At 32.6% G+C, this 16036-nt stretch overlaps 6 protein-coding genes and 2 pseudogenes across 8 annotated transcripts, besides 4 other annotated features; 6 read left to right on the plus strand and 2 right to left on the minus strand.

Annotated features, from left to right (window-relative positions):
• Window positions 1-6579: part of a mobile genetic element that runs on past the window's edge.
• TVAGG3_0004010 (uncharacterized protein) lies at window positions 2744-3508 on the plus strand (the record flags this gene model as incomplete). The annotated part of the gene is made up of 1 exon (XM_051219726.1): window positions 2744-3508. One exon carries the CDS (start codon window positions 2744-2746, stop codon window positions 3506-3508), a length of 765 nt encoding a protein of 254 aa, XP_051104712.1.
• TVAGG3_0004020 lies at window positions 3765-4240 on the minus strand (annotated as a pseudogene). The gene has a single exon. A coding segment is annotated over exon 1 (476 nt).
• TVAGG3_0004030 lies at window positions 4283-4798 on the plus strand (annotated as a pseudogene). The gene has a single exon. A coding segment is annotated over exon 1 (516 nt).
• TVAGG3_0004040 (uncharacterized protein) lies at window positions 5058-5651 on the minus strand (the record flags this gene model as incomplete). Its single annotated transcript, XM_051219727.1, has 1 exon — window positions 5058-5651. One exon carries the CDS (start codon window positions 5649-5651, stop codon window positions 5058-5060), a length of 594 nt encoding a protein of 197 aa, XP_051104713.1.
• Window positions 6580-8042: 1463 nt separating the features above from the next.
• Window positions 8043-8288, plus strand: TVAGG3_0004050 (protein of unknown function, DUF4107 family; the record flags this gene model as incomplete). The annotated part of the gene is made up of 1 exon (XM_001309047.2): window positions 8043-8288. One exon carries the CDS (start codon window positions 8043-8045, stop codon window positions 8286-8288), a length of 246 nt encoding a protein of 81 aa, XP_001309048.2.
• A 132-nt stretch (window positions 8289-8420) lies between these two features.
• On the plus strand, window positions 8421-8747 carry TVAGG3_0004060 (uncharacterized protein; the record flags this gene model as incomplete). The annotated part of the gene is made up of 1 exon (XM_001309048.1): window positions 8421-8747. One exon carries the CDS (start codon window positions 8421-8423, stop codon window positions 8745-8747), a length of 327 nt encoding a protein of 108 aa, XP_001309049.1.
• A 906-nt stretch (window positions 8748-9653) lies between these two features.
• Window positions 9654-9860: a mobile genetic element.
• Window positions 9861-10131: 271 nt separating this feature from the next.
• Window positions 10132-10791, plus strand: TVAGG3_0004080 (DDE endonuclease family; the record flags this gene model as incomplete). Its single annotated transcript, XM_001309049.1, has 1 exon — window positions 10132-10791. One exon carries the CDS (start codon window positions 10132-10134, stop codon window positions 10789-10791), a length of 660 nt encoding a protein of 219 aa, XP_001309050.1.
• Window positions 10792-11724: 933 nt separating this feature from the next.
• Window positions 11725-11762: a mobile genetic element.
• Window positions 11725-11762: a terminal%2Cinverted (terminal inverted repeat of Banshee-A3 transposon ID:TVAGG3_0004090).
• A 336-nt stretch (window positions 11763-12098) lies between these two features.
• TVAGG3_0004100 (leucine-rich repeats (6 copies)-containing protein) lies at window positions 12099-15605 on the plus strand (the record flags this gene model as incomplete). The annotated part of the gene is made up of 1 exon (XM_001309050.2): window positions 12099-15605. The coding sequence occupies one exon, from the start codon at window positions 12099-12101 to the stop codon at window positions 15603-15605; it is 3507 nt and encodes a 1168-aa protein (XP_001309051.2).
• Between the last annotated feature and the right edge of the window lie 431 nt (window positions 15606-16036).

The raw sequence follows: 16036 nt of genomic DNA on the forward strand, positions 1-16036 counted from the left end.
GATAAAACGTCATTGCCAGCTTTATAGTCTGAGTTGTATAATGGGTGGTCTCTTAATGAGTGTATATGGTCGCCAGAAAAGTTTGTCGTTCCTGTATGAGTGTGCGCAGGTAAGTTTGCTTCTTTAATTTTCTTTGAGCCTCCTGTTTGCTTTGAAGAGTTAGCACAGTATAAGAATTTGTCTACAATCTGCTGCCACGTACCAAAACCCAGAACTGTTGCGGGATTTGTTGAATTCATTGATGTATATAAAGAACCAACAGGATATAATGTTTGAAGTATTTCAGTCTTTAATGTTTGAAGCTCTGTTTTGTCTGCTTTCTTATCATATAAATCTTGAGCAGTGAATTTAACATTATTTTCATCATCCATGACATAAACATTTTTACAGCTAATGTCTTTCTTCGTTGTTATGTTTTCATTCGATGTTAAACCTTGTGGAAAGTTAGGAGGTTTATAATATAATGCATCCCCACCAGTTCCGCCAACCGTTCCTTCAATACTTTCTATAGCAACAGTTGAGAAGGAGTTATGTGTATGTTCTTTATCTGCTTTCTTATCTAACATTGCTGGTAGTTCATATGTTTCAAAGTTTCTGACATGACCTTCGATATTTATACATTTGTTATTTAAGGAGTTTAGTGTATCTTTTACGCTTGTACTTGGATTCTCTAAAAGTGCACTTGAACCAAGGGTATAGTTCAATATTATGTCGTCTGCTCTAACACTAGTGAAGGATTCATGTGTATGGTTCTTGTCAGCTTTACTATTTAATGTAGCTTGAAGTTCATTTATATCGGAGATATTGTGTTTATGAGATTTCAAAACTTTGTTCGTTGCGTCAAGTTCATCTTTGTCAGCTTTACTTTTAATAACATCTTCAAAAGTTATTTTTGCCTTAACTCTCAAAGTAAATCTTGGTTCAACTAATACACCGTTAACAAAGAAGTATGAAGCATAAATTTCATTGTTATAACCAAATGCTTCTGGTGCTTTACCTGTGTCATACTGTACAGTACAGCGTATGTCATAACCTTCAGCACGAATGAATTTATATCTTCTTTCATTAACATCTTCAGTGCTTATTTGTTCATCCTGTGTTAAATATCCATGGTAGTCCGTTATAATCTGTTCGTCTGAACTTATATAATGAACATGGTTTTTATCTGCTTTTTCGGCTAATTTCTCTTCTATCTCATTTATTTCAAGTTCATGCCTACCACCACCTCCCGAAGAAGTATTTTTCTTCAGCTCTTGAAGAACGTCCACTTCGCCATCTTTGGTGTCAATAATGAGACTTTGAGTTAAAACCTTTCCTGTCTTAATGGATGTTTGTAAAACTTCTTCTTCACCGTGTTCGGGGTCATGGTCGTCATCATATCTTGTGAAATCAGAGATGTTGTCATACATTAAGCATATCTGTCTCAAAAGTTCTGCTATTTGAAACTGGAACGAAAGATATACAGAACTTTCATCATCTCCTAAAGTCAAGTCTGCTTTCTTAAGTATTTCTTGAATGTATGCAATGAGAACAGAGTACCTTGGAAAATATTCGAACAATATTTCATTAGCTGTTGGTTTTGGTGGTTCTTCTGGAGTTTCTGTTGTTTCAGTTCCTTCTGTAGGTTCTGTTGGAGTTTCTGCATCTCTTGACTTCAATGCTCTTGCTCTCAAAGACCTAAATGTTAGAGCACCAGGTTTTACAAAGGACTTTATAAATGCTTTAATAGTTCCTGGTAAGTTATTGTTAGCATTAAGTAAGTTCCTTATGCTTCCATCATGTACGTCCATAGCACTATGTAAAAAATCTATACTTTTCTTGTAGTCAGCAATAGACTGACTGTGATTTTTTAAAGATTTGTCAATACCTTTAAGCCAATCTTCATGCATGTCTGATACTGAGCCAAGAATATCATTTGCTTCCTTTAGTGTATTTTGTGCTTCTCGTAAAGTATCCAATCCCGTACGTGCATTGTTTGCTATACGTCTTACAGTATCTATTTGACTCCTTGTTTCTTGCATCCAACCAGATAAAGTTTTAATAGTATCCGAACCATTTGAAATGAAGTTCAAAGCATTTTTAACGTCATCTAAAGCTTCTTCACCAAGTACTGCCCATATCTTTCCGATTTGGTATTGAAGAACTCCATATGAAGCAGCTGTTAAACCAGTATTTATAAGGTTCCATATCCATGATTTAGCAGTTTTTCCATCCTTTCCATCTTCACCATCCAAACCGTTTTCGCCTTGAGGTCCTTGTATTCCTTGTATTCCTTGTGGTCCTTGAGGTCCAGTGTCACCCTTCTCTCCTTTCAGTTCATCTTTATGTTCGTTATAATATTCTAATGTCATAAGGTGTACATCATTACTGCTACCAGCAACGCCGAGAATTTGTTTCTCATTCATGACTAAATTCTTTAAGCATTTAATGTTGTCGTCAAATCGGAAGCTCTTTAGTAATTCAATGAGAACATTCAGTACTTTCACTAATGAGGCATCTACTGTAGAATTTATATATTGCACCGTTCCATCATTTATGATGGGAACCTTGCTTGTTGTAATGAATGGGTCATAAGTGTTAAAAGTATCGAAATCAATGACTTTTTTAGTTTTTCCATCGGCAATGACTAAATCATTGCCTTCAATGGTTAAAGTTGAGTTTTCGTTAACTAGTTCATGTGCTCTTCTTGCTTCATTTGTTTCATACGCATCTGCAGCAATAGTCATATTTTAATGAGAATAAAATGTTGTTCTATTTGCAAAGTACAGACCCGAACGAATACGGGACATTAAAGCTACAAACAAACTTAGGTCTTCAGAATGAAGCGCTTGCTTTCAGAGTTGTTGACTTCAATACTATCGCAACTTTTGTCATAACAGATGAAACAGATTTCATAGAGATTGAAATAGATGACAAAAGAAGTTTTATAACATTTCCTAACAGAGCTGGGTATAGAATAGATAAAATTGCTGGAGTCATGGATACTCTCATAAATGAAGAAACTATTGACAACATAGATGTCGAACTCTCTTCGGAGGGAACATTGAAGTTCAGCAGCGAGAAAGAGTTTAAGATACCAAGAATGAGTCATAGAGTTCAATTGCTTCTGGGTGCATACCATATGACATTTCCTTTGAAAAATGTTGACAAAACGATTGAGATGAAATCTGTTCCATATGTATGTTATGGCAACTGTTTGTACATTGAGTCAAAAATAGCTAATGTCACAGGCATTTCAGGAGTTAATAGTAAAGGTTCAGTAGAGTATAAATCCTTCTGTTATGAAGTAAATTCAATGTTCATTCCAAACGTTCCTGTCATAGCAACTCATTTAGGTAAATGGGTTTGCATTAGTCCTCATAATTTGAAAGACATGCAATTCAGACTCGTTGACTTTCAAGGAGAGCCTGTAGAACTGAAGGCACCAGTGCGAATGACTGTTGAAGTTGACTTTTTAGAAAATATTAAATGCAACAGCTTACAAGAGAACTCAGAGCTAAAAATATAAAGTATGAATGTTATGTATTAGGTCATGAACTTTGGTTGTTGCTGTTTGATGAAACAAATGAGTTAGTTATGTCAGTCAAGAGAACAGAAAAATATTGTGTTAGTGAAAACTGCACCAAGTCAATAAGATTAGGTTTGCATTATGAAGATGAGTTCGATACTGTTGAAGAAGTTTTGGATAGATATTACAAATTGCTAACTTGAAATTTTTTGACTGACGGCGCAAAGCGCCAAGACCGAAGGTCCTGACTGCTTTAATTTACTAAAACATATTTCAAGCAAAGTTTATATTCTGTTGAAAGTTTTGTATATTCATTCGAATATTTATACTTAAACTCAACTCCTGTAGTTCCTGGTGTTTCAATGATGCGGATGTTACCTATTTTCATGAATAGTGGAGTTTGACCACAGCATTCGATTTCAGGGTCGAGATAGTCAATGACACATTGTTTCCCTGTTATTCGTGAGATAACATTTTCAAGGTCCTCCTTTGTTAGAATTATTTGGTTCTTGCTTATAAGATTTGTCAAAAGCTTCTTATCGTCTTTGAGTAAAATTGTTTGGTATAACTGAAGAAGGTAATGGTCTACGTTATCTGAAGGATTTGTTTGAACATTTGTGTAAGGGTTGTCGTTGGCTTCTCTTGAAAGAATTTGGTCCAGTGGTGGATACTCTAACTTAACATCTGATGTAGCGTTAGCGTTTGAAGCTGTGTTTAAATTCACCGACTTAAGTTCTGGTTCTTTTTCTTTCAAACACCGAACTATAGTTCTTTATGACAATATTGTTTGTTGTTCGTGAGTCAACATTTGATGTTGGTTCAATTGGAACATTAACGGCACCAGCTAAGATGGACTTACTTCTCATTTCATATAGAATAAAAACCTTTTATATGTATGAAATGAACAATATACTCGACAAGAGTTTGAATGTAAAGCTAACGAATGAAAATATTGTTGAATTCACTGAGACAGGTGCTGTGTATAAAGATGTAGAACTACTGAACAAAAGAGCTAAGGGAAGAAGCAGGAACATGAACAAAGGGTGGAAGCCTATAAAAATTTATGTCAATGATGGCTCAGGAGGTTCAAACATAAAGTATGCAGAAAGTTATAGAGTTTATGCTCTCAAAGGTGAAAAGCCTTCATTTAAGAACAGCTATTCTAACGCATATCCTCAAAAGCTAACGGATGGGGAAGTGGATGATATGAATGACAGCAAAAATATTAACAGAAATGGCGACAGAGATGCATGGAATTTGTTTACCATCAGTCAATTGAAGGTTAAACTTTAAAACAATGTTGGTCGTTCCCATGGAATATTTTTGACTTTAATGGTATTAGTCATGATATGAATCTCAAGGTATGAACGAGGAGAGATGAGAGACTTATATGCTTCCCAAATTTCTTCAAAAGGTAATGTTATACCTGATTGTTTCCAAATGAGTTCAATATCATAACGTGAGAAACCTTGAAAGATAACGAAGTCAGTTATGAGACGTTTTATGTTTAAAGCTAAAAACCTCCATGTTTGCATAAGTATTGCTACAGTTAAATGTAATGTCTGACTTTAGTAATGATGTTAGCTAATGGTGAGTCTGGTTTTGACACTAAACCTTTTCCGGCGAAGTCGTCACAAACGAGCAGAGTGTTTGAAGGATATTTTTTGAAGGGGTATTTTGAAAGTTTTGATAGAATGTAGTTTGTCAGTCGTTTCATATCGTAAACTCCTGAGTACTGACGTAAGTGGTGTTTGTCAATAATTCTTTCCATCTCCTCAGAAGTCTTTTGCATTCCTGACTGTATGAACTCTACGATGGCATAATATTTCCTCTTACATCGAATGTAACGTTGAAGAAATTCAATGAGTTCACTGTCTGGAACTTTAACGACAGAGACTTGAACTTTTGACATAAATGTTTTCGCTGTTGAATCCATAGAGTCTGAAGTTGCTGATATAATGATTTGGTCATAGTAAGAGTCGTTTCCTAAACACTCTGTTATGAGTATATGACGAATTAAATTAAATGTCTTACCTGAACCCATCTTTCCACAATAGAAATAAACACCATTTGAACAGAACTCATAGTCCTTACTGAAAGGAAGAATGAGAGAACTGTTGAGCTTTTCACTGCTTTCATTCATGTCTTCATCTACGTCATGTATTAAATGCTTCATTTTATCTCCATTAAAAATACAAGTCAGAAATATTCAGAACATAGCACCGAGTCTAACTGACAAGAGTATAAAGATATACTATGAACACGTTATGATGAAACCAACCAAAATTCAAGAAAGTCAGTATACTTATGAATATCCAAGACACTGGGTAGAGTATGTAGGAGGTGAGAAAGCTATTGAAATCAGACAGGTTCGAAGTATTCCAGCAGGAAGAACAATATTATTGAAGAACTTTAATGTTTTGAGATATAATGATGAAACAAAGAAGCAAGATAGTTTCCCTGTTGCTGTGTATGTGAACTTAGATACAGGAGATGACATGAAAGTTTTTAATACAAAGCTTCAAACGGTAGTGAGAGAACAACTGACTGTGGAAGGACATCCATTACCTTCAGAAGTTACCATAGCATATAATTTTGAAACAAACTCAATAGATTTTAAAGTCATCTCTGCAAAGAAGTCAGGATTTACATTTAATGAAGCAGATGTATATTCGAATGAAAACTTCAATGCTATTGCATGGTTAGATAATGACGATTGCTTTAAGAAAATCTTTAAATTCAGTGACTCAAAGATGTCAATAGATGACCTTCGTGGAATGTTACCATCGACGTTTACAGTAGAAGGTTCAGCAGGATTGCTTACAAGATTGTCAATTGGTGGTATTTGGTCTCGTGAAAACATTGTTATAAAATCCAGTATAAGTGAATTTGCTGAAGAATCTATATTATGTCTTTCAAACTACATGTATTCGCCGCCGAAGCATTATAGTATAACAAACTTTGTCAGTAAGTTTAACATAAGACTTGTCGAACCTTCTTCAATGAAAGATGTTGTGCTACCTAAAGATGGAAAGGATGGACTCATTATTGAGATGATTTTAATAGCATATTAAATGAGCTTGTTCTTGAAGGTCATTCATGATGAAATAACTGTTGTAGAAGATGTTAGCAATTGTTCAGACATTTTGAAGCGTATAGATGATATAAGAAAGAAGTTAGATAGACCGCAAAGCGGTGAGGGCGAAGCCCGTGAGAACGCTTATGTTTCATTGACTTTCTCCTGTTGCATGCTAAGATCAGTCATAATGTAAACCTCTCAATTTTATTGTCGTGGGAAGTATCTCAATTCCTTCAAAAAAATTGAAAAACTATTTAATTTTAAAAATATAATACTTTTAATTAGTTAATTAATTGGAGATATTTTTAAAAAATCACTTTTGATAATACTTTTGAGAACTTTAATTAAAAAAATATATTCAAAAATATCCAGGATATCAAGAGGGAATTGTTCCTTATGAGGTATATAGTTATGATGTATACCTCATAAGGAACAATTCCCTCCTTAAAACGAGAAAACTTGTTCGAAATTGTTTATCATTTCGAACAAGTTTTCTCGTTTTTAATAACAAACTAAAGGCTATGAGGCACTGATTATATATTAGTGCCTCACAGCCTTTAGTTTCTAATAGATAGCTGGGAAACTTTCTCCAAATGATAAGTTATTCAGAGAAAGTTTCCCAGCTATCAAGAGGGAATTGTTCCTTATGAGGTATATAGTTATGATGTATACCTCATAAGGAACAATTCCCTCCTTAAAATCGTAGACATTTTTATACTTATTAATCAACCATTCAAAATCATATTCCTCTGAAAAGTTATTTTATTAAAAATTTAGAATTTTAATAAATATAGAGTTTGAATTTCATACAATACCTATATATTTTCAATAATGGAATTTGAAAACCATTCTCAAAAGTTCTCAGAAAACTTTTTTTTCATTAATTTTAAGAAATCTGAGTATTAAATTAAGTGATCAATTCGTTTGACACTACTTTAATTTTTAAATTCAAAAAATTATATGTGCTTCTTAAAATGACTCAAAAAAATTTTATTATAAAATAATATATAATATTAAAAATCCCACAACATTTTTTTACTTTACATAATCGTACTTCCTCGACGATTAATTTTCACTCAATTTCTATCGTTGACCGAACTTAGCATGCAACACTCCAGTAACGAGAACTTTTATGAGATAATATTGAAGAGAGATGATTTTAATATGGTGTAAATGGTAGCTTGGGCAGCTTTAGGCGCAATGGGAACAAAAGCATTAGCATTTGGAGCAAAAGCACTTGGAGCTTATGACGCAGTAAATAAAATGAGTGGAGGAAGAGTTTCAAAGACATTAGATGCAAATAAAGGAAAGATTGGAGGCTGGGTTGCAAAGAAGTTAAGATTAAATAAAATAGGGCTCATAAATAAAGCATCCAATTTGGTTGCGACTGAGTCAGAAAATGCTTTAGGAAAGGACGATGAGTTTGCAAAACACGCAAAAGACTTTAATGACCAGATGAAAGGTGAAACAATGCATTTAAATAGAGTCGATGGAACTAAAGAAAATGTTTCTTCTCCACCAGCGGTTTATCCATACGGACCTTATGGAATGTATGGAAACCCTTATGAACGACCATTTGACCCATTGACTGGTGGAAGTAATTGGTATCATTATGGACGAAGAAGAAAGACAGTCAAGTTGGAGACAGACGTGAAGAAAGCAACTAAAAAGAAACCAAGGAAGAGAGTTATAAAGCAATGAATTCAACAGGGTGAAAAAAGAGGTGAGATCTCACCGCTTCACCTAAATTTATTTTTGTGCTATGTTTTCATACGCGTGAGGGTGGTGATATCATTAATTTTTAAGTTTATTTTTTATTTTATTTTTATATAAATGACGAAAACTATTGAGATAACAAACTACAACGGTCATGAGTTCAAGAATTTGTTCTTCGTTCCTCGTGAAAATACATTCTATCAGATACGAGGGAGAAAGGGTAAAGTTAGTTTGAGCGTTTATGAAGGAATGAAGAATGGAAAGTTTATACAAGCATACGATACAAACGGTAAACGTGTTTCATTAGCTTTGTCAAAACTTACTAACATTTATTTTGACAGTGACTTTGACTCTGACGATTGGAGCGACAGCAGCGATACTGAAGAATATGAAGTATTGTGTGAAGCACAGCAATGGGAGGAGTTGCAATACTTTTGTAAGTGAGAACGTTTATTTTTACAGTAGTGAAGTCGTTTGTGAAAACGTTAGTGAGGTGAAGTGGTTGGCGGCTTTGTAAATATTTAAGGTTAAGTTAGTGTTGTCGTTTGTGTTGTAAAATATACGTTAATGGTTTTGTAAAGTGTCAAATTCACATATAATGGGTAAGGAGGCGCGCAGTGACACAGTACACATGATATGTATACTAACTATTGTAATGGATATCATAAATAAAATTGGTTTAAATATCTCATACCGAAATGGCTCACCAAAAAGGTGACATTTTTGGCGCCAATAATTTGATTTTTCTGATTCTTTCTATTTAGATATATTTATTTAATATTCATATTCCTTTATATTGCCTCATATTATTTCCCATTTTTAATCATATTATACAAATCTTTAATAATTTTTAATGTTTTGAGCTTCAAAATCTTGTTCTAACTATTTTCATTCATATATCCTAGAAAAATTAAAAAGTTTTTTAGAAATAAAAATGTTTGTATGTAAAGTATTGAAAATATTCTAGATGAGAAGACATTCTCCAGAAGAGATTGATATTGATTGGCTTTGTGAAGCCATCACAAAATCAAATAATGGAGTTAAGTTAACTGATATTTGCGCGAAAGCTAAAATAAATCATGAAGGCAGAGTTATATATAATCATACTATCTTAAAGTATTCCTAGAAATTTCCAAAATTAACCGAAATATAACTGGACAGAATTACTATTTTCGAGATAAAATTCATATGGAAATACTAATTCATAACGCTTTATGTTATATAAAATTTAATTTATAAAAATTTCAAAATAAATCAAATTTAACACAATGAATATAACTGCAATCGAGGTTTTTGACGATTGATTCTTACGAGAAGTTTTCCAAACTTTGAGTTAATGTCAAGACATTAACTCAAAGTTTGGAAGTCTAATAAGGGGAATTGTAGGCTATGAGGTACTGATTATATATCAGTGCCTCATAGCCTGCAATTCCCATTAGAAATCGGAGAAACTTTGTCCGCATAACTTATGATGCGGACAAAGTTTCTCCCATTTCTACTTAGAATGAAAGGGCAAGAGGTATATAGGTACACTATATATCTCTTGCCCTTTCCTTCTTACCTAAAGACTTCCAATCTTATTTTTTTTCCAATTTTTCCCCTAAATTTAAATCTTATATAATATAAATAAAATGCATAATATCAATCACAAAAATTAATGTTTATTTTTTTAATTAAAATTGCCGCACAATTTAAGGTTTTCTGTCACTTTTTTGTTAGCCATTTCGGTACGAAACATAAAATTGGTTTAAAAATTGGTGAGGACTTTGTCAAATGGAGACCCTATATTCGGTGGGACGAAAGTGAAAAATCTACCGAATATCCCGGTATGCTTGGAGCTTTGGACGCTACAGTACAAGAAATTGGAAGAGCAAAAGATCAAAATTTATATTACTCTGGAAAACATAAAATGTGTTGTGTCAAAGTTCAATGTTTTGTCAGTCCCAAAGGAAGATTACTTCACTTTTCGAAACCAATCCGTGGAAAAAGACATGATTTTAGATTATTTAAAAAAACAAAAAATTTCATTTCTATCTTAAAAGCAGAAAAAGAAAGAATGAATGCAGAAATTGAGACAGAGCCATGCTTATTAGCAGATTCAGGATATCAAGGTATTAATGATATAATACCATGGGCAAAAATTCCTTTTAAACGTCAAAGGAATACAGAATTAACAGATGATCAGAAGGAATACAACCGAAAACTCTCCAGTAATCGAATCATTGTCGAGAATTATTTTTCTCGACTCAAACAATACTGGAGAGTGATTGGTGGTAAATGGCCGTTGAAAATCAAGGGTGATCTAACATTTTATCATCACACCTTTGCAATGTGTGCAGGCCTTACAAATAAACTTTTGTGCCGACGTCCATTACGTAGAGGTGCTGAAAGATGGGATCTTTTAGATCTTGATAGCATGGATGAAAATAGCGAGGCATATAACTATCAAGAATCAGTTTCTGAAGATGACAGTGAAAATTCTTATTAATAAAAAATTATATTTATTCTTATTAATAAAAATTATTTTATTCATATATTAAAATATATAAAATTAAATTTGATTTAGAATTGCCACTCTTGGTGTGTCACTTTTATAACCGTCACATCATATATATCACTTTTATAACCGTTATATCATAAATATTAGCTTGTTACATAATTCCCTTTCCATAAATATGATAACATTCATTTAATTGTTGATTGTTGATTGTTAATTGTTGATTGATATTGATTAGTTACATTATTCACTTTCCATTAATATGATAACATTCATTTAATTGTTGATTGTTGATTGTTATTGATTAGTTACATTATTCACTTTCCATAAATATAATAACATTCATTTAATTGTTAATTGTTGATTGTTATTGATTAGTTACATTATTCACTTTCCATAAATATAATAACATTCATTTAATTGTTAATTGTTGATTATTGATTGTTATTAGTTAGTTCCATATTTATATATAACAAAACAAAGTAATTTTTTAAAAAAATCATATGCTCAGATACCTCTTATATATGATTAAAATATTGGCAAATACCTAACAGCATATATCCAAGAGGATTTTAGTTTTTTAATTTTTTTAAAAAAATGTCACTTTTTACCTTATTAATTTCAATGAAAATATCACACATATGGTTTTATGATAGATAAGCATTATATTCCCACTCATTATATTCGTAAATTTTGAGTTTTATCCTTCGCTTTTAAGATCATTGAATTTGATTTTTATATAAAATAGTTATATATTAGAAAATAATATGAGTTTATGTGATATTATTTTTCAGAAGATTTTGTGTTCTTCTTCAAAATTTTATTTTTTTATTAAAAAGAATCTTTACAAAATATACATTTACTTAAATTAATATTTAAAAACGTGCTCTATCAAAAGTTCCAAAAATTCAATATTTTAGCTTTTCTGAGGTGTCACTTTTGATGAATTTCTGTTTACAACAATAATATAAATAAGTGTAATGATTTATAATATTTTAAAATGCTTATTATTGATCATTGTTATTGAATTTAATTGCGACCTTTTCGCTTAATGAGGTCCAAAATCATGGTTCCGATTTGTTCTATGTTCGCGATTGATAAAGAAAATCGCGTTTAATTTTGATCACAATTTTCCATAAAAATCGCAATTTTTTTGAAAAATCGCGACTACAATAAAATCGCAATTCATTAAAAAACGCGATTTTAAAAAAGTCGCGATTTTTCTAAAAAATCGCGATTTATATATTTAAATCGTGATTAAAAAAAGTGGTTGCGGTTTTCCCTATTCTTATTTTTGAATGTTTTGTTTCTTAACTTTTTTTGTAAGATCTGATTTAGATCCAAATGCTTTGGAGATACGACCGAATACAACGTCGTATTTACTACCATCATCTACAAAAAAGATTCAAGATTTCGCATTTGTAAATTCAACATCAACATTAGTAAGCGTTAGCTTCAGTAAATGCACCGAATTGAGTACAATTGGTAAGGGTTGTTTCGAAAATTGTACAAAACTCAAGTCTATCGATCTTTCTCCCTGTAAAGAATTAAATAGAATCGGAGACAGAGCATTTTACAACTGTTCTTCACTATCAACATTCATATTTCCAAATGAGTGTTCTATAAAGGTTATTGGATCCAGCTGTTTCGTTTTTGTTGCTTTGGAAAGTATCCAAATTCCAGCTTCTATCGTTTTACTGCAGTCAAATCCAGATGATTACGGGTTATTTGCTTCATCCAGCCTGAAAAACATTACATTTGCACCGAAATCTTCATTAAATACTTTAAATCCAAAATTATTTTCTCATTCTTCAATCTCGTCAATCATTTTACCATCATCAATACAGACAATATCTCCACTAGCTTTCGCATTTTGCAACAATTTGCAAGAAATAGAATTCGAAAACGACAATAATCCAACATTTACAATTTTTGAAGGCTGTATCTACTCAAGGAACTGCGAATACTTCGTTTACGTACCATCAGCATTCACAGGAAACATAACTTTGCACAATTCAACGAAAGAAATCGATTCATACTCATTTTCTTTCTCAAAAATATCGAAAGTACATTTATCTGACTCGGTAGAAACGATCAAATCTTACGCGTTTTACCAATCATCGATAACTCACATCTCTTTCGGTTATAATATTGAATCTATTGAAGAATACGCGTTTGCTGACTGCCAGAAGCTGAATTCGATGACACTTCCATCCATAATAACTGTTATATCGGAAGGATTGTTCATGAACTGCTCAAAAATCGTAAATATAAATTTCGGAAATATTATTGAGATCAAAAGCCATGCATTTTACAATTGCTGGTCACTAGTCCATATATCACCGCTAACCCACGTCACAGAAATCGGAAAGAACGCGTTTGCGCTGACAAATTTCAGATCAATTGTAATTCCAAAGGATTTGACACAGTGGAACAACATTTTGTGGGGATCAAAGGTCGCAACAATAAATGTGGCACAGGGAAATTCACAATTTATCGTTCAAAACAAAATGTTGTTTTCATATGACTTAGAAATACTTTATTTCGTGCCAATAACTCAGAATTCCACAATCACACTACCAGAGAATCTCAAAGAAATCGCAGAAAGAGCTTTCTACGGTTCAAACCTCAAATTTATTTATTTTCCAGATTCTCTGAAAAAGATTGGAGCCTACGCGTTCTACATGTGCGAGCATCTAGTAAATGTAAAGCTCCCTCTCGCTGTAAGGACAATTCACCAGGGAACGTTTTCTGTTTGCGGTAATTTGAAATCCGTAACTTTTTCAGATGAAATCGATGAAATTGATGAAGAAGCGTTTTGGAGATGCAAGTCTTTGATGTTTGTGACATTCCCTGACTCTCTGAGACTCATTAAATCAAATTCTTTCGGTAAATGCCAAAATTTGAAGTATTTGAGGTTTATTGGCAATCCTGTGCTCGAAGAAGATGCTTTTTCAGGTTGTCCGAATATATCATGCATACTTTGGGAGTCTGCAACAGTACAAACTATGAAAAATGCAGGATTTAGTGAAAAATTACTGAATCAATGCACTTTAGAGTCAATTAAAGAAGACGTTGATAGTAGGCCGCCAACTTCAGATGGTATTGTCGATTCCTACATCACAAAAATCACTCCACAGACTTTCAAAACTTCGAAAAATGTTTTAGCAATTCTATCGTTCGAAACTGAAAGTCAATTAATCGAAATTGAGAGCTTCTCTTTCAAAGAGTTCACAAAATTGAGTGTTGTAGACTTCAGAAATTGTAAAAGTCTGAAAAAACTTGGAGAATCAGCGTTTTATGGCTGCAAGCAGTTATCAACTGTTATGTTTCCAGTCAAAGCAGACATAAAACTCATTGGAGCATCATGTTTCGCTTACACAGACATAGAAAAAATAACTTTGACAAATTCGATCAATGGAGTCGAAGGAAACATTACTTCTCCAGGTATATTCGAAGGATGTGAGCGACTGATATCAGTAGCCACAGCGAAATCGAATTTAAACCAAATTTGTCACAGAATGTTCGCAAATACAAAGATTACGAAGTTATTTATATCATCAGGCATCAAGATGATAGAAGGAAGTGCATTCCTTGGCTGTGACAGTCTCCAAGAATTCGAAATTGCAAATAATAACAGAAATTTCCAATTAATCAAAGGATCTTTGTATTACAGAGGTGATGGAAAGTTTGCTATCATCTATGCATCCAAGGAATACACTGAAAAGTTCATTTGTCTCCCTGCAATTTCGGAAATTTCAAGTGGAGCCTTTGCTTCGTGTCTTTTCAGTTCTATTGAACTCCCAGCTAATCTCAATAAGATAGGACACTTTGCTTTCTCTCATTGCTCCAATTTGACCTACATTGACGTTCCAAACACCGTAACTTCCTTTGGAGACGGAGTTTTCGAGTTTTGCACTAGTCTAGAGAATATTAAGATCAATCTAAACATTTCTAGAATACCTAGAATGTTCTTTATGAACTGTATCAAGTTAGAATCTTTTGTTGTTCAATATGAAGTCAAAGTAATTGAAACAAAAGCGTTCTATAACTGTTCAAACTTAACTGTTCTCACTGGACTCCTCCGTGTCCAGGAAATCCAAAATTTCGCTTTCACTTTTTCAGGAATTGTCACTTTTTATATTTCACCTGAACTGAAATTCATAGGAAAAGATGTTTTCAGGGACTGTGAAGATCTTGAAGAATTCTCCATCAGTTTCGGTAACATTTATTTCACTTTCTTCTGTGGAGGATTATATTCTTATGATTTCAGTACTTTGATAACGACAACTGCAGGAAATATCAACACATTTGTTGTACGAGATGGATGCACGAAGATTGGAGAGAGTAGCTTCAGAGGAAAAAGAATTAGAGAGGTTATTATTCCAAAATCAGTTTCAAGCATTGGAGATTTCGCTTTCGCCAACTGCTTCAACTTACTCAAGGTACAAATAGAGAATAGCGTCAGTTCTATTGGAAATTATGCGTTCTTTAACTGCTCATCTTTGAAAGTTGCCAATTTTCCATCAGGAATAGAAATCTTTGGTGTCAGATGCTTTGCAAATTGTCTGAAACTAAGGAAGGTCGTGATTTCTGATGGAGCAAAAGTTATTGGAGCGGAAGCGTTCAGAAAATGCAGAAAACTGAAGACTCTTTCTATTTCTGACTCTGTAGAAGTAATAGGAAAGATGGCTTTCGCAAATACAGCCATTAAATGCGATGTAGATTGGCCAAAGAATTTAAGAGGTTCAATTGTAGATGCAGGACTTAGCGAGGACTGCATCAGGAGATGTAGTGAATTGTAATCACTATATAAATTATATTAATTTTTGTTTTTTATAGTAAATATATAGAATTTAGATAAAGCTTTTTAAAATAACTTAATATTTTAACGATTTCACACAATGTATCTAATTACATGCACATGTACAAACAATTAAGACTTTAAAAGAATATTCAACATCTATGAAATTATTGATCAAATATATTTCCATAATAAAACAAAATTTTTGATATAAATTTTGACTATCATTTGCATTTAATTAGTAAAAGAATGCTGATTTCATGTCTAATCAAGAAATTATTTTAGAAATAAAATGAGATATTTTTTTATTTCTTCTGAAACATATAAGAAATAACAAATACAACGTCAGGCCCATGAATTTCTAGTTAATTCAATATGATCTGAATCATATTTAGTTAGTTAACTTAAAAAAAGAATAATATTGTATTTTTT

Source organism: Trichomonas vaginalis, chromosome IV (assembly GCF_026262505.1).
Source record: "Trichomonas vaginalis G3 chromosome IV, whole genome shotgun sequence".
NCBI lineage: Eukaryota > Parabasalia > Trichomonadida > Trichomonadidae > Trichomonas > Trichomonas vaginalis.